At 53.8% G+C, this 24,985-nt stretch overlaps 2 protein-coding genes across 3 annotated transcripts in view; both read left to right on the top strand.

The window, feature by feature from the left end:
• The window catches only part of D2HGDH (D-2-hydroxyglutarate dehydrogenase), a 33,244-nt gene extending 31,401 nt beyond the window's left edge, over nt 1-1,843 (top strand). Inside the window, exons 9-10 of one of the 2 annotated variants that reach the window (XM_008049832.1) lie at nt 726-1,026; nt 1,629-1,843. In XM_008049832.1, the coding sequence (XP_008048023.1) occupies nt 726-985 (260 nt within the window). In that variant the 3' untranslated portion in view covers nt 986-1,026; nt 1,629-1,843. Of the gene's footprint in view, nt 1-725 lie in introns of both variants that reach the window. The other variant, XM_021708469.1, reaches the window with a different exon arrangement.
• Nucleotides 1,844-4,422: 2,579 nt separating this feature from the next.
• Nucleotides 4,423-24,985, top strand: part of GAL3ST2 (galactose-3-O-sulfotransferase 2) — a 20,975-nt gene continuing 412 nt past the window's right edge. Inside the window, 6 exon segments of the mRNA XM_021708471.1 lie at nt 4,423-4,523; nt 20,069-20,155; nt 22,402-22,657; nt 24,632-24,953; nt 24,956-24,982; nt 24,985. The exon segment at nt 24,985 is cut by the window's right edge and continues 412 nt beyond it. Coding sequence (XP_021564146.1) covers nt 4,423-4,523; nt 20,069-20,155; nt 22,402-22,657; nt 24,632-24,953; nt 24,956-24,982; nt 24,985 — 794 coding nt within the window.

Genomic DNA, 24,985 nt, shown 5'->3' with positions numbered 1-24,985 from the left:
AAAAAAAAAACCCCCCCCCCCCCCCCCCCCGCTTTTCATGTCTGTGCAGCCCTTGAGCTCTTGCTGGCCTGGAAGCTGTATGGGGTTCTTACTTGGCCCTGACTTTGGCTCTGGTCAGCTCCTTCACCTGGTGCCCATCTACTTTGACCTCTGAGGTCAAGACAAGGAGGTACACATGGGCCATGGGCCAGGCCAGGGCCAAAATGTTTGGATCGTTCTCAAGAGCCAAATCTCTGTGGCCTCAGTGTGGGGTGAGTAGGCCATAGAGGAGGTGGTTGGGGAGCCAAGACTTTGTGGTGGGTGCTGGCTGGGGGGCCCCAGGGAGGTGTCCATGGGCTGGGGGCGTCCAGCTGGAGTCACTTGAAGACCCCTCATTGTGGTCAGGCCCTGGGGTGCAGCCTTGGAGACTTAGCCTGGAGCTCTCCCATGTGAGGACAGAGGCAGCAGCAGGAGGGTAGGTGGTCATTCCAGTGGTCACTTTCAACTGGGCTGATGGGGGTGGAGGGAGCCCGAGATGGTGAGGGTAGGTCAGAGGAGAATTTGGAGAGAGAAGCCAAGGGAACAGTGACCCCTGAGGAGAGGGCGACACATCCAGGGCAGGCAGCATGAGGATGGGGCTCGACTGGGGTAACTTGGGGAGTTGTCTGAGAGGGGATCTTGGGGAGGGGCTGTTTAGGGAGCGGAGGGGTCCTGGGAGGCCTGACCTGTGTCCTTTGTCCCTCCAGGGGATGGCAACCTGCACCTCAACGTGACGGCAGAGGCCTTTAGCACGTCACTTCTGGACACCCTGGAGCCCCACGTGTATGAATGGACGGCTAAGCAGCGGGGCAGTGTCAGTGCTGAGCATGGTGTTGGCTTCAAGAAGAGGAATGTGGTTGGCTACAGCAAGCTTCCCGCGGCCTTGCAACTCATGCATCAGCTCAAGGCTCTGCTGGACCCCAAGGGCATCCTGAATCCTTACAAGACGCTGCCCAGTCAGGCTTGATGGACGTCTGCTCCCGCTTCGGCCAGTGCCTGTCAGGCTCAGTGAGTGGATGGGGCAGGGGCCTTGGTCCAGCCTTGGTCATCCATGTTGTTGGTTTGGGATGGACATGCAGGGCTGAAGTGTGGACAAAGGCCTCTGAGCCAGCAGGAGGCAAGATGACCTGGTCACTGGGTCAGGGGCCCAGGAGCCTGCAGGACACAGACTTTCGGGCAGAGGAGCCTTCAGCAGAGCTGGGGCAAGCTGTTGGTCCCTTCCTGGTTCCTCCTGTCTCCTCTGTAGGGCAGGGGTAGTGCCTCTTGCTGGCCTTCCTGGACAGGCCAGAGTGGGAGCAGCTTTGCCCACTCAGAAACAGGCCAGGTCTGGCCTCCTGGGATGTCCCCTGGGTTCTGCCTTGCTTGCTCCAGCCCTCAGGAGGGGGCCCTAGTGGTTTCTCTACCTGTTTGCTGCTGAGTCCCCTACAGTATGTGTCCCTGCTGCGGGCAGAACTGATGGACTCCTTGTGGCCATGACCTTGAGTTACCAAGATGACCCAGAGCTGAGGCTCTGATGAATGGAGCCAGTTCTGACAGACTGTGGATGTTTGAGGAATGGTGATTGGGGGGCATGTTTGGGTGACAGGAATGTATCATTTTTGCTTCTGCAGGAGTGTCTGTGGTCCTGTGAGCGAGAAGCTCCAACACAGACATGCCACTACTGCAAGGAGTGCTTCTGCTCGTAGGGCCCAGACCTAGATTGCCCTGATGGACCCATGGCCCCTGGGTGAGAGGCAGACTGTTGAGACATGGTCTGGGAGGTTGGACACGTTTCTTCTTTCTGGCTGTCATAAATTTCCAGTAAAAATGAATTGATCAAACCTTCTCCTTGCTTCTGTTACTAGAAAAATCGTCTTGTGAAAGCCCATCATGAAGTGCCCTTGTGTCCCATTCTGTTGGGGCCATCAATGTGACCCGGGACCTGACCCTGTGTGGCTGTCGGGGTGGCCATCCCCCATCCCCATCCACTGACCTGGTGGTAACCAAGCTCTTGCTGGCTGGACAGGGGAGCCCTAAGCATGGGGTGGGCATCTGTGTGGCCCTGGAGGCTCTTGGTTGCTGAGCCTGACTGAGGCGGATCCACGGGCCCCCTCTCCTGTCTCAGGGGCGTCAGGTGCTTGGGAACCTGCTCGGAGCAGGAAACACACCCTGCCCTGCTTGCTTACAAAGCCTACCCGCCCAGCCTGGGTCCTCTGTGGACAGACCAAATCATGGGGGGCTTGGCCCAGCATGATTTTAAGTCATGAGTCAGGGTAAATGTCAGGCCCCTGGTGCTGCCCCAGCAAGGCAGATGTGTCACAACTCCTGGGCTACTTCTTGCTGCAGGGCTGCTGTGGGGGTTCCCAGGGCCCTCCGGCCTTGCTGGCCTGGTGGAAGGCTGGCTCTGTCCCCTGAGGCCTGGCCACTCTTATGCCATCCCTTGGCTGGGTGTCTGTGGGCAGCCTTGCAGTGTCCACTGTACACAGCAGACCCCTTGGGTGCCTGACACAAGCCCTGCAGTGTGTACCTCTGCCCTCTGAGGCCAGGAGACGTCTCCTGGTCTCAGCCCCAGACCAATGTTTGGGTACCATCCCCTTTCCCCTGTTTCTTCTCTGGCTCTGCCCCTACACACGTGGTCCCCATTGGGCGGGAGTTTGGGCAGGCTGCAGGTCAGAGTAGGACACACTGACCCTGCTGACCCTGGCTAGTCCCCCACCTGGCTGTGCCCCGAGGTGGCCACTGCTGGCCCAGCTCAGAGTGGTTCTGCTTCTGCCTATTCTGGCTGCACAACCCCACATCCTACCAGCATGTGGATTCTCAGACCCAGGATCCACCGCCCTCCCTAGCGGGCCCTGGCCAGAGTCTCCATGCTGACTCCTGTTACCAGGAGAGGCCAGTGGGTGACAGAGCAAAGCCTAGGGCCATGGGCTTCCCACAGAGTTCCTGACTTGGCACGGGCTGTAGGGCTGCAGGGGCCTGCCTCCCCCGTGGGAGAGCATCAGTGGGTGGGTACCTGCAGAGTGGAGGGCAAATTTGTACCTCTAGTGCCTGCTGGACCCTGGGAGAACAGGACCTCTGCATTCTCACCACCTGCTGCCAGACCTCTGGGGACATGGATTGCGCAAGAGGATGTGGTCCCAGGGGTGTTGGAGGAGGAAGAGGCTGGGCTCACCGTTGGGCCCAGGAACAGATGGGTGCCAGGCACGTCCTGCTGGCTGTGGGCACTTGTTTGTGGAACTCAGAGGCCAGGGGGCCAGCTGTCTTTTCTTTTTTTTTCTTTTTTGAGTTGGAGTCTCATTCTGTCGCCCAGACTGGAGTGCAGTGGCCGCTCCCGGCCACCACAGCCTCGACCTGCTGGTGTCCGGCGATCCTTCCGCCTCAGCCTTCCAAGTGGTGGGAACTACAGGCGTGCGCTACCATGCCTGGCTGATTTTTTGATTTATTGTAGAGATGAGGTCTCGCTGCCCAGGCAGGTTTCGAACCGGCTGCCAGCTGTCTTTTCTACTGTCCCTGCTGCCTGAGGGAAGGAGTGTTCTTTAAACCTTGTAAATAACAGCAAATGGTGAAATACAGCACAACCAGGCAAACAGTGCCCACAAGACACCTAACTGAACCAAGCTCATGTTTGCGATGATGAACCCATATCCGAGATAACTGGGATGCTGGGAGTTTTCACATATCTAGAAAAACCTGTTAGAACCAGTAGGAAAATTTGACAAAACCCTGTCATGTCAGGATAGACTATGTGCCTTGCAGAATCGGCTGGTTGACACAGATAAAAGTAATTTTAGACTGGAAAACGCCAAGGAGCAGTCCGCCTGTTTCAGTGCCCCATGGAGACACCTCTCCTAGCGGCCACATGACAGACTTGGTGTCCCTGGTCAGGCATGTGTCAAAGACAAGAGATGATTTCCATACTGTTCAAACCTCCTCATCCAGAGGTTCTGAGAATGCCTGCAGCCACAGGCACATTAGCGATGAAAAGAAAAGCAAGCCAACTGGTGACTGGTGGGAAGTCACATGGACCTGAATATCCTCTAGCAGCTCCAGCCCGCACCTGAGAGGGAGGTGGTGAGGGATGGCCATTCATTGTGTTAGGATTAGGAGAAGGTGGGGATTTTCATCTTAAGACCTCTAAGCTGCTGCAACATGAGAAGATGTTACATAATAGAGGGGCTGCTAGGGCTGAGGCTGAAGAAGAGATCCCCGGGAGTGGTGAGGAAGGGTGGTGGTCCTGTCCTTTGGGCGGGAGGAAGCTCCAGCCGGGGGCCGGCACTGCCCCGATGGGGGAGAGAAGAAGGTGCAGGCATGGTGGTCTCAGCCAACCCCAGGATGGCAGGGGGAGGGTAGCCTCTGGGAGAGCCCATTTCCTACAAGCAGAAGGATGGCCCCGGCCCTTGGGTGGTCAGGACTCTGGGGTGTCAGATGGTTGTGGACTCAGAGGGCTCAGTGGAAGAATTTGAGGGTCCTGTGGTCCTGCAGGACCCTGAGGACATTCGTCAGGACCCTAGCCGTGTGGAGCAGAGGTGACTCCTGACAGTAGAGACCCTGCTGACCGATGATGCTCTGTCCCTCCCACTGACAGGGGATGCCACCTTACGCCAGCCGCTCTGCTGGGTTTTTGGGGTTTGGGTCCCCATCTTGCTGCCTCTGGGTGCCTATGACCTGAGACGTCCCCTCCCTCAGCCTGGATCTCCTAGAGTGTCCCCAGCCATCTGCGGTCTTGAAGCCACCTGGCCAGCAGCTGTGCCCCCAGATGATGCACAGAAATTAAAAACAGAATCTCCTACCTCAGGAGCTGCTCAGGGAAGCTGAGAGCAAATAGACCCTAAAATGCTGTGCTGCCCTGGGTGGGTGGGCTTGGGGGCTCTCGCTGGATGGGAAATCTGAGTTCTGTGTCAGGAGCAGCCCTGAAAGAGTTATTGCGGAAGAGCTTTCCTGATGTAAACAAAAGTTGACTTTATCCCCAAATAGGGTTCTTTCCTGTCCAGTGTTGCGAAGCCAATATATGAGACCAAAAGTGGAGGTCAAACAGGGCAGGCTTTAATTTTATGGCCATAAAATGAAGAAGCAGAAACATTAGTTCACAACTTCTCACCGGGTGGGAGGTGAGGGGGTTAAAATATAGGGTTTCCGCCGGGCTCGGGTGGCTCAGCCTGTAATCTCATGCCTTTGGGAGGCTGAGGTGAGTGGATTGCCTGAGCCCACGGGCTGGAGACCAGCCCAGGTAACTTGGCAAGACCTCATCTCTACAAAAAAATCAATAATTAGCCAGGTGTGGTAATGCGCATCTATAGTTCTGGCTACTTGGAAAACTGAGGTGGAAGACTATGAGCATACCACTGCACTCCAGCCTGGGCAACAGAGTGAGACTCCAACTCAAAAAAAAAAAAAAATAGGGTTTCCTTAATAAAGAAGTTGAACATTAAAAGTGAGGGAGGAATATTCATGTCTTTTCTGGGAATGGGCAGAAATTTCCCAAAATTTGAATTAAGTTCCTTTTCTCTTATGTTTTGGACCTTCCTGTCACGGCTGCTGAGGGGGTATGGTCATCTTGAATGAGAAGCTTGTTATAACGAGGTTGGGGTTCTTCAGAGGTTAAGTGGGTTGCTATCTTGGATCCCACCAGTTTAGCTGGTTTGGTCAGGAGAGGGACTTCTGTCTGCAGGCCTTTTGGTTTCTTTTTTTCTTTCCGAGTCAGAGTCTCACTATGTTGCCCATGCTGGAGTGCAGGGGCACGCTCATGCCCACGACAGCCTTGACCTGCTGGGCTCAGGTAATCCTTCTGCCTCAGCCTTCCAAGTAGCTGGAAGTACAGGCAAGCGCCAACACACCTGCTAATTTTTTGATTCACTGTAGAGTCGAGGTCTCGCCATGTTGCCCAGGTTGGTCACGATCCCGTGGGCTCAGGCAATCCTCTTGCCACTGCCTCCCAAAGTGCTAGGATTACAGGCAAGAGCCACCATGCCTGGCCTTTTTGTCTTAAAGATAAGCAGGATTAGTTTAGGGGAGAAATTCAGCTAGGTCACTCAGGCGTTACACTGGGTAACACTGACACCTGGGCAGTAGGCTAGGTCCCTCCTGGTGGGCTATCCCAGACCTGAGTCTGCCCAGTTCCTTTTCCTTGGGCTCACAGGTGAGAAACTGAGGAGGGAGTCTGCCCCCAGTCGAGGCTCTAGGACAGCCTCCTCACTCTGGGATCCCGTCAGACTCCTGCCAATGCCTCTGCCCATCCCCACCCTGGGCAGAGGCAGATACTTGGCAGTGCTCCCCCCAGGACTGCCCCTTCATAACTGTCTTGGTGAATACTTTCACCCCCGAGACTCCGGCCTACCTAACCTGCCATATATGACAGTCTCAGCCTGACCCAAGGTGGGCAGGGAAGAAGAGCAACCAAGGAGGCCAGCAGGGCATATGTACCCCTCTTGGATTTGGGGGTTCTAAGGAGAACAGGACAGGGCCCAGCAGAGGCTCAGAGCCCAGGGAGAGAGGTCAAGCCCCTGACAGCTTTACGCTTGTGGACTCTGCCCCGCCCCACCCTCAAGTAAGAAACCTTGGCCCTATCTTTCCACTTGCCCTGCAGGGAGAACCAGAGTCACTGTGAAGTTTCTAGAACAGTGTCTGGTACTATGGACAGGTGAGGGGGAGCTTCTTGGATGTGCCCAGTTGTGGCCTGGGGAGGGCCAAAGTCCAGGTTGGCTCATGTTCTTCGGGTGCCTGTGGGCAGGTCTGTGGTTGGCCTTGCTAGCTCCTGCCTTGCCTGTTTCCCCAGTGGCCGTGTGCCAGCTGGCGTGCAAATAGGTGCTCTGTGGGACAGTGCCAGGAGTTAGTGATGCTCTCTTTGTTTCTGGGCAGTCAGACACCTGGAACCACCCTCCGGATTCTGTAGTCTTGGGGCCCTGGGGACAGGAAGGGTGATAGGGTGCAGGATGGCCAGGGATGTTTGAGGTACCAGCAAGAGGCATGAAGTCTGTTCTTCCTAGCAGCAAGCATTCACTCCTTGACTCTGGAAAACAGAGACCAGGAAGTAGGGTACTCTTCAAAGCACAGGGCCAGGGGGTTGCAGGCTCAGGCCCTCTGTGGATACTGGCGAGTGGTCAGCTGGTGGAGGTTCTCCTGCTGAGCCTGGGCTGATGACAGATGGGGTAGAAGGAGTCTCTGAATGGGAGCCCCTCAGGCCATGGATCCTGCCATCCCTTGGCTGATGGTCAGGCCTCACCTCCTGCTCTGGGCAGGAAGCTTTCCTTTTTGTACCTCATACCTGGGATCTGAAACCCAGATGCTGAGAAGCGACTCTTTGCTCTGCTCCAGGTCACTCCTGCCCTGAGGTGGCTGTGGGCTTGCCCTCAGGTTGGCCAGGCAGTTCCAATCGGAGAGGGGAACATCTTTGCTGCTGGCCTCCCTGGCTGCTCTTCTCCCTGCCTGCCCTGGGTCCAGCCGAGACTACTGTGGATGGCGTGTTAGGTAGGCTGGAGTCTTGGGGGTAAAAGTATTCACCAAGACAGTTACAAATTAAGAAAGGTAGATTTATTAAAGGGAAGATACATTGTGAGGGGCACCATGGGCAGGACAGCAGTAAGAGTGTCTGCTGTCTGCCAAGAGGCAAGGGCTAAGAAGAATAATTTATATAGCTGTATCGGGATTCAGTGTGGGCTGGGGAAATTTCCTGGTGGGAGAGGGTATGGGTTTTGCAAATTGACTACATGCATTGCTGGAGGTTTGTAAAGCGGCTGATCTAGTGTAGGATTTTGCCTCTTTAACAGCAATAGTTGACCTTTGGCACAGGATCAGTAGCAAATTTTACAGTTACGTTTTACAGCTGGCTATTCAGCTTTTACAATTCTTGTCGTCATTTCATTTTGAGATTTCCTTCCTCAATATAATTTACCCAGTTTACCCAGTTGATCCTGGCCTAATCGGGCCTCATGTTCCTCCACAGAGATGAGTCCCTCCCCATGGGACCTAGGCCACACGCCCAGGCCCATGGGCATGTCCAATCAGAGTGTAAGCAGATTCTTGGGTACATGGAGTTGTAAACCCAAAATAACATTTTAAGTCACACAGCTGACTGAATGGACTCCCTCTGGGTCAGGGGAAAGCTGAAGAACTAACTCTAGGCCATGATAGAAAAGGAGGATGTGGGCATGGTGGCTCATGCCTGTAATCCCAGCACTTTGGGAGGAGGCAAGAGGATGACCTGAATCCAGGTGTCCAAGACCAGCCAGGGCAACTTGGTGAGACCTCGTCTCTACAATAAACAAAAAATTAGTGGGGCGTGGTGGCACATGCCTGTGGTTCCAGCTACTTGGAGGCTGAGGTGGAAGAATTGCCTGGGCCTAGCAGGTTGAGACTGCAGTGGCCATGAGTGTGCCACTGCACTCCAGCCTGGGTGACAGTGAGACTCTGATGCAAAAAAAAACCCAAACAAACAAAAACAAAAAATACTTTACCTCAAAATATGTTTCTTTTGGCCAGTGCCTATAATCTCAGCATTTTGGGAGGCCAAGACAGGAGAATTGCTTGAGCCCAGGAGTTTGAGGTCAGCCTCGGCAACATAGTGGAACCTCATCTCTACAGACAAATTAAAAAAAATTAGTCCCAGTTGCTTGGGAGTCTGAGGCAGAAGAATCACCTGAGCCTAGGAGGTCAAGGCTGCCGTGAGCCGTGATTGTGCCACTGCATTTCAACCTGGGTGACAGAGAGGCTTCAACTCAAGAAGAAAAAAAAAATTTAAAAAAGTATCAGACTTTACCTAGGAAAAGAGATTGTCTATAGATGTATATTTTTCCAAGAGACAGCTTTGCAGATCAAAATATATCAAAGGAACTTCCAAGTAGCTGGAAGTACAGGTGCATGCCACTATACCCAGCTAATTTTTTGATTTATTGTAGAGACAAGGTCTTGCCAAGTTGCCCAGGCTGGTCTTGAACCCCTGATCTCAGGCAATCCTCTCATTTCCACCTCCTAAAGTGCTGGGATTACAGGCTTGAGCCACCACGCTCAGCCACGTCTGACACTTTTTAAGACATTTACCACCTATTCTCTTTGAAGCCTGCTACTTAGAGGTTTTATCTACTTAACAAGAATCTTGGCTTCCAAAACCCCATTATCTTAACTCAAGTATCTCTTTTATTGATTTCAAATTCTTTATGCAGATCTTAACTTTTTCTATCGATTTCCAAACAGAAAATCTTTAAATCCACTTTTGATCTGTAAGCCCTCACTTGCAGATGTCCCACCTTTCTGGGCCCAACCAATGTAAACCTCACAAGTATTGATTTATGCTTTGCCTGTAACTTCTACTTCCTTAAAAATGTATGAAGCCAAGGTCACTCTTTAAATGCTTTACAGAGTTTGTTTTATTCATTAACAAAACTGTCCCTTACTTGAAGTGGCTGGTGGGCTGTCAGAGCAGGGGTGGCCACAGGGACCATCAGCCAGCATCCATGGTCACTGCTCTGTAGGCAGGGGTAGCTGTGTCTTCCCTGACAATTGTTTGTATTTTATTGATATTCCTAAGTCACCATTTACCTGGGGCCTGCCCAGAGCAAATGCTCCTTAGGGGGTAGCTAGATGCTGGGAGATTATCTGTCTCACTGGGGCTCTAGGCAGGGCCACACCAGCCACAGGTAGCCACTTCTCTCTGGCCAGCCAGGCCTCTGTCCTCTACCCAGCCACTACACCATGCCATACTGCATTGTCCCCTTCTGTCCCAGTGAGGCTGGGTGGCTAGTGACTGAGACCTCCCCCCTGCTCCTGGGTCACTCTTCTTGCTCAGTCCCCATAAGTCACTTGGGATCTGGGGATCTGGGGACCTCAACTGGAAGGGAGGGGCCAGGTTCTGGCCCTCATGGTATGTGTCCCTGGGCAAGTTGCTGCCCATGCATTACAGACTGGGGTGATCTGAGATGCTCTGGTACAGCAAACTACAAGCCATGATCTGTTTTGTTTCTGGGCTGAGCCTGTGGTGTCAGGCTCAGACTGGGTGGAAAAAGCAAGGGAGAGTCTCCTTTAAAGGTGGAGCAAGGTCTTCCCCCACCCACTGATTTCTCTGGAATGTGGAGGGCACAGGGCGTGTCTGAGTAGGAGCTGCCCAGCCCGGCCCTCGAGGCCACCTGATGCCCATCTGCCTGCTTTTATCACCAGCAGAGCTGCTCCGCTGACCCCCTCACTCAGACCCAGGCTCTGGACTCTAGGCATCTACAGAGGGGTCTGCACTGAACTCAGAGGGTAGGGTTGGGGGCATCAGGCCGCTGTGTTCAAGTGGAGGTAAAAGGGAAAGGGAGGCAGGGAGACTTCTGGGTCTCTCGCCAGGAGCTTGGTGCTTGGGCAATGCCTGGGGCTGGTTCCTGAGTGGGAGGGGCTGTGTGGAGCTCCCTGCAGGGGCGTCTCTTGGCTGCCAGTCCCCAGGGTCTCTGATGCTGATGAAGTTGGACTTGCACATCTCCAGGAGCCTAGGTCCATGTTACTCTCCTCTGAGCCCCTCAGTCTACCCCGCTCTTTCTACCCCTGTGGCCACAATGAGGCATGCACCCACTCGGTGCCAGTCACTGACAGGGGCAGGGAGGCTGCCATGGACTGGAACCAGTCTGGGAATCGAGGCTCAGTTGGCACAGACAGAGTGGGATGTTGTGGGAGGATGTCCAGCTGCACCAATGCCCGGGGTGCATGAGGAGGACAAGGCCGCCATGTCAGGGCTGGCCGGGGTGTGGTGAGGGGCTGTCACAATTTGTTGCCTGTTGTTCTGTGGCGGCATTTGTCTTTTTCTTATTGATTTGCAAGGAACTTTCATCTCTATGGACTTAATACATGGTCAAAATGTTGCAGACATTCTCCTGGTTTGTCCCAGAATTATATCTATTTCCTGAAGAAAGAAATGAATGTTCTTTTTCTTTTCTTTTCTTTCTTTTGTTTTTTTTTTTGAGACAGGGTCTCACTCTGTTGCCAGACTGGAGTACAGTGGCACAATCCTGACTCGCCGCTTCACTGTAGCCTTGACCTCCTGGACTCAGGAGATCCTTCTGCCTCAGCCTCATGAGTAGCTGGCACTACAGGCATGCACCATCAAGCCTGGCTAATTTTTGTAGTATTTGTAGAGACGAGATCTCATTACATGTTGCCCAGGCTGGTCTCCAACTCCTGGGCTTAAGTGATCCTCCTGATTTGGCCTCTTAAAATGTTAGGATTATAGGCCTGGCAAGAAATGAACTTTCATGCATTAAAATTGAAACTAATATTTGTATTTATTTTCTACTTCAGTGTTCTCTTTCAAAAATTATTTTCCACCTCAAGATTTTTAAAAACTAGTCAGGTTTTCATCTACTATAAAGCAAGCTTAGAAGGAGGAGGTGGAGGAGGAACCTCTGGAATTCGATCCTACATGTTCCCCTGTTCATCCTTGAAACTGACGGCTGTTCTCCGTCTTCATTTCACACACAGATGGAGACGAAAATGTTTGTTTGCCTCTCATGCTTAGTTCTGGATCCAGAAGCCCTCACTGGTCAGCCTGGGCCCACCAAGCCTGTCCCGAGTGGACATAGCTCCCTCTAAGCCCCCCACCGATGGATTGAGCCCTGAGGTGGGGTGGGATGAGCGGGTGGGAGCAAGTCCTCCTGGGACTGCTGACCTTTTAGTTTGCAGGGTACCCGCCTGGTGAGCACAGGGAGGGACACTCATCAAAGTGTACTCCCTGGGCCAGTTCTGCCTGAGAACAGATGGTTAAACTCCCGATGGAGGTGCCAGGGAGAGGGAGTGGCCTCCCATCTAAGCAGACAGGTGAGCTTCTGCAGATCCACTCTGCACTACGGCCCCGCTCTGCCTGGTGCCTGCACCCTAGGGAGACCGGAGCTGGCAGGGGCCTGAGCTACCAGGACCTCGGGGACACTTGAGCTGACCATAACATCACTGGAGGCCTGTGGCCAGGATGTTATCCGTGTCAGGCGGCTCGCAGAGGTGAGTGGGGGGTGGCTGGGTCCTCAGGGGTGGACAAAAGTGCCTTAATCCTTGGATGTTCTGAGAGCCTGACAGAAGTGAGTTGCTTTGTTTGACTTTAAAAGGAGGTCACTTTGGATTTGGGGGCTATCCCCATGTACACCTCCCTAAATTCAACCTCCTTTGGCTTCATTTCAGATCGTGGAGTCACCCTCCTACTCCTGCTCTGGCCCTGGACTAGTTCTGGGTATTTGGGGGATATGGGGCCGAGGGAAAAGGCTGCACCCAGAATCAGGAATTGGAGACTGCTTGGTCTGGGCTGAGACCTGGGAAGGCAAGACTTGCTGGGGTTAGGACCTCCGGGCCGTGGATGTATGGTTCATGTTCCTGTGGCTAAGGAGTTTATAAGAACACTCTGGGGCGGCCGCCCCTGGCACTTGTTAGGTCTAAGTGTCTCATGAGACTTTAGGGTGCTTGAGGGGTCGAGGCGCCCAGTACCACCTGCCCTGGGTAGCAAGTGGTATGAAGCTGAGCTCTGGTGTGCTGATTTCCCTTCTATAAACAGGGGATTGAATTCCTCTTCCCTGTGTAGGTTTAGGGGAGAAGCAGGTGTGGCTGGACATGCTCTGTACATTACTTCTCTGGCTCACTGTCCTTTTTTGGGAGATTCTACGGCAGTTTGGAGCTGCTCCTGCGCTGGCCGGGCCCACTGTCCTCCCAGGACGCCTACAGTCCTGAATGCGATCAACTTCCTCTAAGGAGTGACTCAGGTCAGCCCTGGGGTACTGAAGAGGTGATCCCCATCACACAGCTGAGTGGCAAGGGGTCAGCCCCCCAGGCCTGGACCACCTGGGTGTCCCCTCTGGTGGACATTGTCACCACATTGTGAAGAAGAGGCGGGGAGGTTATTGGGTCAGCTGGCTTAGTTAGCTGGAGGCCAAGCCCAGTCCCTTTGGCTGCCCTGGGTCCCTGAACTCGGCTGACCATGCATATCCAGGGTGCATAGTCAAACCTCTGTGGGTGCGAGCTGAGCAGCATTGCAGCTGAGAATCTCTTGGGATCCCAGGGCACAGGCTCCTTGACTTCTGGTGTCACTGCCCGGCAGGATGGGTTTGCTGCTGTTGCCATGCGGGCTGTATGTTCAAAGGCCAGAGGGAACGGCTCGGGTGTCTCAGGCTCCTTCTAGCACACAGGTACAGTGCAGAACCCCTGGGGGGGAGGTCCCGAGTCAAGTCCCTACAACCCTGGACAGCACTGACCTTCCTGAGCCTCTTGTTTCTTTTCCTAGAATTGTGCAAACATTGGAGGCTCATCTCTCCCAGCTCATAGGTGGGCCAAACAAGCCGGCGGCTCTCAGGACGGAGGGCATGGCAGTGGGTGGGAAGGCTGGGCAAGAGCATCTGGCCGCCCTGGGTGGTCCGAGAAGCCACTTAGAGCAGAGACGAGAGACTTTGCCTACATGAGTGAGGTCCCGTCTTTGCCACCAGCCACTGTAAACCTGTCCTGCCAGGCAGAGAGAACAGGAGCCCATCAGCCTGTGTCCTGGAGCTCCCCTGGGGCTCCTGGCCCTGGGTGGCCACTTGGCTCACACCCACAGAGGTCTCCTGGCTTACAATGGTTAAGACACAGAGCTCTCAGCTACTGCAAGTTTTGGGGTAACCCTTGACTTGGGGGTGTTGCCCCCTGGGGTGTGGCCAGGTCTCTTTAGCGGGTGGGGGACTTTGCTTGGAGAGACGCAGTGGGAGGCCACAAAGCCTGGGGACGGTCGCCCCTGGAGTTTTCCAGTTCTTAGTGGACCAACTACTAAGAGACACCTAGAAAGGAAAGAGAGGCTGAGGAAGATGTTTCCCAGTGCCCAGGGGATCTGCCAGGCTGTGCCTTCTGGAATGTGCTGTTTGGGTGTGACTCAGGCAGTTGTCTAGGGCAGCTGTCCACCCTTCCTCCGTCACTGACTGGCGGTGCAGCCCCTGTGTCTCTAGGTGGCCCTAGGTGTGTCTCCATATGCTGGTGGGTGCAGAGGCTCAGGCTGCCTGACCCTGTGGCTGCTGTGACCACCATGGCCAGAGGCTGCTGGGCTGTCAGTACAATCTGGAGGGCCTGGAGACCTTTCTCCTGGACCTTGGACTGGAACTTGTCCCAGTCAAGGATCAGGGTTGGGAGGAGAGTGTCAGCCCAGAACTTCAGAGGACAGAGGTTCAAGTACTGTGAGGGTATGTGGGATGTACATTCTGACCCAAGGCCAGCTGGGTTCTTGGCCTCTTCCCTGGCATTTCTTTTGGGCCAGTTAGCCCTGAAGCTGCTCTCAGAGCCTCAGAAACTTCAGGAGAGCCGAATTGGAAGTACTGTGGCAGGTTTCTCCTTTTCTCCAGTACCATAGGCCATTGGTTGCTTGGTGGGAGCAGCCTCCCTGACCCCCCAAGGATGGAGGCTCAAGACAGTGTATGGCCACAGGAAGAGGATGGTCCTCTCCTTCAACCTCTGGAGGCGACACAGAGACCACAGGCCCTCCCTGAGTTATGTTAGGTTGAGAGGCAGGGCTGCAGCCCCCACACCTTCAGGACTGTCCAAGTAGAGGCAGGGTGGGGGTGGGGTGGCAGGCACATGGGACTGCCACCTGGGGATCTGGGTAAGGGGGGCTGGCACTGGGCCTGAAGCCATCACCTCTCCTGGAAAGGGTCATCTCTCCGGAGGCTTACCTGGGGCTCTGTGGTAGCCCCAATAATTGGGAGGGGACCTGGGGAGCCTTGGGGGCTGTCCTGGGATGGCAGGGAGGACCAGGAGGCAAATGCCTTCCTACCCCTCCTCATCCTCCAGCCAACCTGGAAGAGAAACGACCCTGGCTGATTCAACAGCAGAACTTTCTCTGCTGGTAAGGATAGGCTGTGTCTTCTCAGGTGACCGCGGCAACTGGCTCTCCGGAAGTCTGGGACACTGACCTCTGTGGCTGTCTTAGTTGGCCGGAGGAAGGGTGGGCTGCTTGGTCCCTGAGCCCTACATCCCTGTTGTGGTGGACAGGCTCTGAGTTCTGTGAGCGGATGGCTCCATATGGAGACTTGGAGGCTGAGGGGGGTGGTGAAACGGGAGGGGGAGAGAAGGGTTGAGGGCCCGGGCACTGACTGCCTTGGGAGCCAGGCAAGAACCTAGAATGCGACCTCCCTCTTTGGGCAGAAATGGACAAGGACCTGGAATTGTCCTTGGTGGAGGCAGGTGCATGCCTAGGAAGCTCAGGGGGGCCTGGTTGGTGCACCCACCACACACACATTCTCAGAGAACCAGTCCTCTGGTGAGAGGGCTCAACAGCACGTCTTGTAACTCATAGCTCATCCTGGATTCACCTGGCAATTGGAGTGACCGCAGGGTGTATGTGTGTTAGTTAATTGGTTTCCCCAATGGAAAAACAAACATAACTTGAGGCCAGGCGCCAGCTGACCCGAGGCCCCTGCCTTTCCAGGGGAACCAGATACAGAGCTGCCACCTTCTAGCTTATGTTGCAGAGATGGCCTGAGGGACAGTCCTGAGCTCTTGTGCTGCTAGGAGTCTTGTTTAGATTTTTAAAAGGTTAAAAAGGAGCCAGATGTGCAAGCATTGGAGGTTCATCTCTCCCGGCTCGTAGGTGGCTCACATCTGTAATCCCAACAATTTGACAGGCTGAGGCATGAGGACTGCTTGAGCCCAGGAGTTTGAGACCAGCCTGGGCAATATAGTGAGACCTTGTCTCTACAAAAATAAAAAAATTAGCTGGGCATGGTGGTGTGAGCCTGTAGTCCTATATACTTGGGAGGCTAAGGCAGAAGGATAGCCTGAACCAAGGAGGTCAAGGCTGTGATGAGCCATGATCGTGCCACTGCACTCTAGCCTGGGTGACAGAGTGAGACCCCAGTCAAAAATAAATAATAAAAAGGCCACAAAGGCTTACATACATCTCAATGGGCAGGAAATGATTCACAATGCCATGTGTTCTTAAAGTCATCCTTGAAGAAAAGGGGGCTGGCAGAGTGGGATTCATTTTTGATTTTGGACCAGGGACTTGAGATTTATTTAAAACATTTTATTACCAGCATTTGGGCCCAGGAGGAGAGCAAACCCAGCTGGGGCCAACAGACAGAATCCCCCTCCTTCCCCACTTCTAACCAACTTCTTGCTACTCGCCCTTAAGGTGCCCAGCTGGGGGTCCTGGGGTGCTGGTTCTTGTGGGTCAGCCCTCTCAGCCCGCCTTCTGGGCGGGGGGAAGGAGCCCTGGGCACTGGCTCCATCCTGCTCCCATCTCACATGCAGGAGGGCTTGGTGCTTCTGCCATGACTCCCTGTCATGTGGCCCAGGGGCCCTGTTGGGCACACTTTGGGGGCTCAACAAGGACCAGCTGAGGGCTGACAAACAGGTGAACAGTGAGGCAAGGCCCAGGGGTTGGGGGAGCTCTACCTGATGACTTTGGATCCTGCACAAGCCCCTGATGGGAGCCTGGATCAGCCAAGGGAGATTTTTTTCTGAAAATCCTGTTGCTGGGTCCAGAAGATGAATGGAGGGCTTTATAACACTTGGTCATTGTGTGCATGTGTGTGCATGCTTGTGAGGGGAAGGACATTACCCTTTCTAGTACATTATTCTTCTTTCTGTGGAGTGTAGTTCTGTGGGACTACAGGGAGAGCGAGCGAGAGAGAGAGAGAGAGAGAGAGAGAGAGAGAAGCAGAAAGAGAAAGAGACACGGAGAGAGACTCATAGGGAGAGGAAAGACAGGCACAGAGGGAGAGACAGAGAGGAAGAGACAGGAGAGACAGAGAAACAGAAAGCAAGGTAGCCCGGTGTGGCCCAGGGGCCTCCTAGCTCTGCACTAAATTCCAACTAAAATTGGCTGACCACTGAATGGTGGCTGGATATTTGTAGTTTTGGCCTTCCTGCTACCACAGAGACCATAGGTTTGCCCATATCCAGTGAACTGGTCAGAAGAAACCGCAGGGTGCTCGTGTGTGTGTGTGTGTGTGTGTGTGTGTGTGTGTGTGTGTGTGTGGTGTGCACGTGCACTTAATCCTGGATATAAAAATCCATCTTGCTAAGAACGCTCATGAATTTCCCTCATAGTCATCAGGGTTACCAAAACCAGAAGTTCCCTGAGCTGGAGATGGAGTGTCTTAAGACTTTTATTACCCATAGTTTTATTTTATTTTTATTATTTTTGAGTCAGAGTGGCCTGCTCATGACTACCACAGCCATGACATGTTGGGTTCAGGTGATCCTCCTGCCTCAGCCTTCCTAGTAGCTGGGACTACAGGTGCACGCTATCATATCCGGTTAATTTTTTAATTTATTGTAGAGATGAGGTCTCACTGTGTTGGCCAGGCTGGTCTCAAACTCCTGGGCTCAGGCAGTCCTCTCGACTCAGTCACCCAAAGTGCTAGGATTACAGATGTGAGCCACCATGCCTGACTACCCATACTTTTAGGTCTTTTATTGGCTCTTACCCAGAAATCCTCCCCAAATGCCCTGGGAGCTGCCCACTTATAAGCACTCACAGATCACCTGGTTGCACTCACCAGGGTGTAGGCCTTGCAGCCTGGAGGTCTTAAGCTTCCCCACAGGAACTGGACTAGTGTCACATTTGGCACCTCTTGGGCCTCTCTGCTTTTTCTCTTGAGAGCCACAGGGGTTTTCTGGGGCTGCTTATGGGGGCCTGATCACTGTGGCCCCTGAGAGCCTGACCTGATCAAGAGCCATCACCCTCTGGTCACCAGCATGGAGCCCAGAAAACCAGATCCTCTGGAAATTTCTGAGAATGGTAACAGTCCCACCTGTAGGAGGTCGGGCAGGGACCTCCAAGCTCCGAGGTCCCAACTGCAGGAGGTTTGAGTCTCTTTGGGATCCACTGAGCAACCCTGGGTAATCTCCAGAGAAAAGGCAGTAGGGCCTGGCCTTGATCACCTCCAGTTCGGAGCTCTACAGAGAGACTTTAGCTTGAGGGAAGGTCCCTGAGGATTTTAGGAAGCCCCTAAAAGCTCAGAAGCAATGTCAGATGGCTTATACATTTTAGTAATATTTACTTTCCCCCATAATCATTCGCTTTCAAATTTTATTTAGCAGCTGAACTCTTAAAAGTTACTGGTAGAAAAATAAATTATTTCTGGAAAGCTGAGGCGGAAGGATCGCCGGAGCCCAGCAGGTCGAGGCTGCGGTGGCCGGGAGCGGCCACTGCACTCCAGTCTGGGCGACCGAGTGAAACTCCAACTCAAAAAAAAAAAAATAAATAAATAAATAAATAATTTCTTTATTTTAAACAGCCTTGCTGAGATGGAATTCACATGCCAAAGAATCCACCCATTCAGTGGTTTTTACTAAATTCACAGTTGTGTAATCATGGGCTCTCCATAAAGAATGAATGCTTGTGTGTACTCTTGTGTGTAAGGACAGATACAGACCAGAGAGGGGCTCACCAGCACCCCACCTCTTTCTCTTTGTTTGACCAAACACATCACTCATTTACAGCCTCCCAAGCAACTCCCTACCCCAGTCCTCAGGGTCGATCAAGAGCATCGGCAGCTGGGCTCACCACCAGGACCACCACCTTCCCCAGTTGCTCCAGTACTGACCACCCAACCTTACTCTGCAGGCACTGGGACCAGAAGGTGTTTTGGCCAAAAAAGAGTTTGTCTTTTGAAAACGTGGGGAGATTTCATTGTTCTAAGGGGGCAGCTACAAAGAACTGAGACAAATTCCTATTGCCTCAAGGCCAAGGGGGTTATTGTAAATGTTAAAGCAAAATCTCAAACAGATGGCCAGTGTGTGCCAGAGTTATTTTAAGCTCAGTGAGGAGGCTTGTGAAAGTGCAGAGTGTTTGAAGGGAGTTTAATATGGTGGATGGCCAGAGCAAGAGCTGAGACGCCAGCCTTGTGAGGTTCTTTGTGGGCCTTATCAGTGGGTTAAACTCTAACTATGAGAGGCTATAAAACTACCCATCCCTACCCTGGTAAAAGGGATATAACGAGTCATTATTCTTGGGTCTCGTGAAGTCATCTTGAAGTCAGCACGTATGATTCAACAGCAGAGCAGGAGCCACACATCTGAGTATGGTGCCTCTTTTGGCACTTGGGAATACTTGTCCCTTCTCACTGGGGTGTGGGTATCTCCAGCTGGGACCCAAATCCCCCCTGAAGCACACGACCCCCTCTGCTCTTGGGTTCCCTTCATGCTCTTCTCCCCTGCCTGTGCTTCAGCCTGCCCGTTGCTAGCTGATTCGGTCATATCTGACCATCTTCAGGCTGTTGGGATTCCAGTGCTTCCTGAGGCCTTAGCCACCAGGAGCCTCTTTAAGTTTCTGTTTTGCCATAAGGACTGGTGGGGAATGCTGAAGAGAAGTACTGTAGAGTGAGGATGAAGAGAGGGTGGGAAAGCCCCATCCCCTCTGCAGGGCCTGGAAGCATGCTAGAGCCCTGGTTGTGGAGTGCCATTGCTGGTGTTTGAGGTGCTGTGTGTACTGTACAGATGCAGCACATGAATAATTACGAGATTTTATAGCACTATTATCTTCTGTGTCTTTGGGACCCACACTGTTGGTATGGAAAAAAAGAGATAAGATGTGGTAGGAAGAGGTTCAGTTAAAAGCCACAGTCTTGAATTGGAGTTGGACAAATCAGTGTGGACCCACTAGGGATTCTGTCTTTATACAAACTCTGTCTTTATATGCTTTTCTGTCTTTATATGTAGCTCCTAACTCTGACTACTGGGAAGGCCCAGAAAGTATGAACTTCTCAGAGCAGTGAACACCCCAGTCCCCCGATTATGGTCCCTAAAGACCATTTCCTACCAGCAAGGGATTCTGTCTTTATATATTTAGCTGCTAGTTGTGACTACTGGGAAGGCCCAGAAAGTATGATCCTCTCAGGGCAGTGAGCACCCAGACTGTGATCTCTAAAGACCATTTCCTACCATTGGGACCCAGGGCTCCTTGGGGGTGGCCAAGGCAGAGTCAGATTCATGCCTGTCCTGGATCTTGTCCTCATCTCCATGGGCCAGCACCCAGTAGGTGTTCAGGATGAATTGTTACAGAGATGAGGGGAGGCCCAAGAACCTGGGTTTGACTGCATGGGGGGGATGTGGTGGGTGGGGCTGGCATGGCCCCTGAAGGGCACTGATGGGAATGCCCTGTCCATAGGTACTTCCGGGTCATCCTCTTCCTACTGGCCCTGACTGTGTTGCTGCTAGCTGGTTTCCTGCACATGGACATCGAGCTGCTTATGCCGTAAGTCCTGCCCTGGGTGCCCAAGCTCTGAGAGGCTGTCCCCAGACACCCCAGCACCATGAGTGACAGTGGCAGGCCATGCCTCCCCACTGGGCCTTAGTTTCCTTTTGATAGAGGAGGGGTGGTGGGCACTTCTTTGTGGGGATCCATTAGTGTCCTGGGGCTCCCAGGGTCTTCTGTAGGCAACAAGCCCACCCAGGCTTCTGGGGAGGGCTTTAGGAGAATTTGGGCCTGGACTGGGGGCAGGGCTGGTGTGTACAAAGAGTACCTGGGTGTGGGAAGCAGGGATGGGGTTCCGGGGGAGCCTCTGGGAGGCCTCTTCCTGGCACCCTTTAACAGAGGTGGCTCAGCTGGCCTGGGCTGGGCCCAGGGTGGAGAAGGGAGGGAAAAGGTTAGAGCTGTCCTTTCTCAAAGTCTCAGTCCCCACCTGGAGACTCTCTACCCTGCCTGCTGATGACACATCCTCACTCTACATGGGTGGCAATGGCAATCCCTGCCCCCCTCACAGTCAACTGTCCCCTAGGCCAGGGCTTTAGCCAGACTGCTGGGAGGGTTTCCCAAGCTGCCCCCATCCTCACAGCCCTTTTGGCTGGCTGGATCTCCATAGGAGGGAAGCGGGCACCAACACCCTCTGGGCCAAGCTGTTGCAGGCAGGTCCCAAGATCTATTCCAATTGCCCTGGGTGGCACAGGCCTTGGGATCCTGTCCCCCACCATCCTGGTCACACTAACTGGCACTGGGGCGGGGAGGGTACTAGCTGCTCCAGGCCCACTTGGTGGGCATCATGACGTGGTTGCGGAGTGGGTCCCAGCATCTACTCTGGCCCCATGTTGGGCCACCATTCTCAGCTTTGGGGGTCCTTCCTTTGCTTGGTATGGTCAGCCAAGAAGCACTGCACATGTGACTGAGGTGCTCTGGGAGCCAGAGAGAAGGTTGGGGTAATGTGGTGGGAACAGAGGGTACAGCTCCTTAGGGATACCCAACTGTTAGGGGAATTGTGTCTGTCCCAGTGGGTCCTTCAGGGGCCCAGGGTTAGAAAGCCTTTTGGGTGGGAAGCATAGTGATGGCACTGGGGTTGGTGGTGGTTCCTGGATTGGGGGTATCAACTGAAAAATCATGAGATCTATGAATCTGGAGAGGAGATATTTCTTATAAACGGTTAAGACCTGCAGGGTGGCCATCTCGCAGACTGGAAAGTGAAGCCACCAGCAGAACCCAGAAGCAGGTACTTCGAGGGAGGTGGGTGGAAAAGGTATTTATGCTAAACAGGTTGGCCATGTATACACATTCAACAGGTCACAGGAGGAACTATAAATGTTCACAAAGGGGGTCCTGATGCATGCACACAGAACACACATGCGAGTTATAGGTGTCTCATGTTCACCTTGGGGTGGAGGCTTAACATTTAAGTGCATGACAGTTAGGTCCTACGTGTCAAAAGTGGATGCAGGGACACAAGGGCACTTAGTGCGCAGCTTCTGTAATCTGGCCAGAACCAGTCCATGGTGGGTAGTCTCTTGTCAGGAGGAAGTTATGGAAGTTAGTTTCTTGTTTAGTCAAAGCTGCAGTTATGGTTGGGGAAGCGGCCTTCAGTAAGTGTCTGGCCTGGTGGTGAGCTGTAACTGCTTTAGTGTTGCTTGAGGCCAGTGCTTGTTTAGTTGCTAGAGAAAAAGGTGGAAAAAATAACAGCAAACCTCCTGGCAGCTAGAACAGTTCTTTAAGCATAAGGGTGCATGACTTAACCCTTGCTTGGCATGGCCTTCAATCCTGTTTATAATTTGGTATCTCATTGCCACAGAGTCTGTCAGTCTTATGGTCTCTATTTTAATATTAACTGGTCAGTTATGTCTATACCATCAAAGGGAGGGCGTATTCAAAGCATGTCTGATCTCCCCTCCTGTCATGGCTGGGAACTCAGCTTTTAAGGCTTCTCTGGGGTCTCCTTGGCTAAGGGAGTGTCTGTTCAGTATTTGAAGGATCAGGATTTTATTTTTAGTTCTCAGGGGGCACAGGGCTGGGGAAAGCATTGTGATAGGAGACAGTTTGGGGGGATCTCCAGATTGGGGTTTGCTGGATTGGGGGTCATGTAGTGAGAGCAAGGGTTAGGGTACAGGGTTGGTGCTCAGTGGGCCCCCACCCCAGAGTTGGGGGGTGTCTTGATGGGGTCATTGGCCTGCAGGTCATGCTGTGGGGTGGGGACAGGTATGGCACCCCTCGCTGACGACGGCCTGCATCCTCCCTCCTAGCTTTCTCAGGCACCAGGCTGAGGGGCCACCAGTCACCAATGTCATGTTCCTCAAGACACACAAGACGGCCAGCAGCACGGTGCTCAACATCCTCTACCGATTCGCTGAGACCCACAACCTGTCCACGGCTCTGCCCGCCGGCCAGAGGGTCCACCTGGGCTACCCCTGGTTTTTCCAGGCACACTATGTGGAGGGCATCAAGCTGCAGCAGCACTTCAACATCATGTGCAACCACCTGAGGTTCAACCTGCCTGAGGTGCGGCCCTGGCCCTCAGCAGGGAAGAGGGGGCTGGAGGCCTATGGTGCATGAGGCCTTGGGGTTGGGGGTGGTTGTAGTCTAGAGGTTGGAAAGAAGGGGTCTCAGGCTCAGGGCTAGGGCATGCAGGGGCATAGCTGCACTTCTCAAGGGGATGGGGAGGCCTGGAGAACCCCACATTCTAGGCTGCCAGTTGCCTGTGGGTGCTTTTTTTGGGGGGTTGGAGTCTCACTCTGTCGCCCAGGCTAGAGTGTGGTGGCACGCTCACGGCCACCCCAGTGTCAACCTGCGGGGCTCAGGCGATCCTTCCGCCTCAGCCTTCCAAGTAGCGGGAACTACAGGCACGCGCTAATGCACCCGGCTACTTTTTGATTTATTGTAGAGACGAGGTCTCTCCAACTTGTCTGGGCTGGTCTCGAACCCACAGGCTCAGGCAATCCACTTGCCTTGGTCTCCCAAAGTGCTGGAATTAGAGGCTGAGTGTCAAACTCAGCCTGTGGGTGCTCTTGGAATGAGACATGGGCAGCTCCACAGCCCCTGCCAAGGACATCTCTAGCCCTCTCACCCAGCTCTTCCCATCTCAGGATCTTTGCACTTGCTGTCTTTCCCCTTTGGTGAGGATGCTCTTCGCAGACCCTCTTCCAGGTCATTTGGGTCTCAGTTTATTATTTTATTTATGGGCTCAGGCAATCCTCTCATCTCAGCCTCCCTAAGTGCTGGGGATTACAGGTGGGAGTCACCATGCCTGGCCCATTTATTATCTTTTTTTTTTTAGAGACAGGGTCTTGCTCTGTCACCCAGGCTGTAGTGCAGTGATGTGATCATAGCTCACTGCAGCCTTGAATTCCTGGGCTCAAGTGATCCTCCTGTCTCAGCCTCCTGAGTAGTTGGGACTACGGGCATGCACCACTATGCCTGGCTAATTTTTTTTTTTATTTTTTAGTAGAGATAGGGTCTCACTATATTGCAGAGGCTGGTCTAAACTCCTAGCCTCAAGTGATCCTCCCACCTTGGCTTCCCAAAGTGCTGAGATTACAGGTGTGAGCTACTGCACTGGCTGGGTCTCAGCTTAGAGGCAGTGTCCTCCTAGGGCTTCTTTGACCTTCCTTCCAAAGGGAAATGGGGGGCAGGGAATTTGGGTGAGGAATGGTGTGACCTGGCACAGGTGTTTAGGGTCATTCTGAGTGCTCTGTGGAGAATGGCCAGCAGGAAGCAAGGTGGCCTGGTCTGGGTACAAGTGGAGAGGTGGTGGGACAGACAGCAGTAGGCAACTTGCGTGTGCTATGGGGTGGGTTAGGGAGGAGGGGGTCCAGGGAAGAGAGGAGAAAGGAAGGGGGTGAGGACACGGAGGAGAGGGGAAGGGAGGATAACAGAGAGGAGGGAGGTCGGGGGGGCAGAAAGGAGGAGGGTAGGAGGGAAGGTGCTGCAGGGAGAGGAGGAGGGAAGAGGGTAGGGGCTGGAAAGGGGGCTGGGAGGAGGGGGGCAGGGAGAGGAAACCTTCGCTGCTCTCTCTCAGGCGCTGGGCTCCAGCAGGGTATGACATAGGGGACCTCCGTGGGGGGTACAGGGGAGGGTGAATCCAGACCCACCTTGTGGACCTTGCAGGTCACTGGACTTTTCTGGGTCTGTTTCCTTATCTGTTAAATGGATACGACACAGACCGACGGGCAGGAGGTGAAACCTGTTGGGGGACCCGCGTCCCAGGGACCTGTGGATGGCCCTTCGTGTGGCCGTCTGTGGCCTGCAGCCTACCACCCTTTAAGGCCTCTGGGCTGCCTCTCTCCCTCCTCCCTCCTCCCGCTCTGCTCAGGGCTCCTCCTCCTGAAGTTTCTTCTTGGCGTCCTTGGCCTCTGCTGGAGACACCTGAGCACCGATGACCCGGCGGTAGGGCCTCATGGGGGGAGGGGGGAGGGGAGAGCGCGCCTCCCTCGTGAGCCCGCGTTCTCCAGCCGTCTGCGTTCCGTCTCCCAACAGGTGCAGAAGGTCATGCCCAACGACACCTTCTACTTCTCCATCCTGCGAGACCCCGTCTTCCAGCTGGAGTCCTCCTTCATCTACTACAAGACCTTCGCGCCCGCCTTCCGCAACGTGAGCAGCCTGAATGCCTTCCTGGAAGGGCCAAGCCGCTTCTACAACAACAGCCGCAGCCTGCGCAACGTGTACGCCCGGAACAACATGTGGTTCGACTTCGGCTTCGACCACAACGCGCCGGCGGAGGAGGCCTACGTGCGCGCGCGCATCGCCGACGTGGAGCGGCAATTCCAGCTGGTGCTCATCGCCGAGCACTTCGACGAGTCCAGGTGCTGCTGCGCCGCCGCCTGCGCTGGC

Source organism: Carlito syrichta, unplaced genomic scaffold (genome assembly GCF_000164805.1).
Source record: "Carlito syrichta isolate Samal-C Ts95f unplaced genomic scaffold, Tarsius_syrichta-2.0.1 Scaffold138451, whole genome shotgun sequence".
NCBI lineage: Eukaryota > Metazoa > Chordata > Mammalia > Primates > Tarsiidae > Carlito > Carlito syrichta.
The sequence above is the reverse complement of the archived record's forward strand: the minus strand, read 5'-3'. Positions and strand labels throughout refer to the sequence as shown.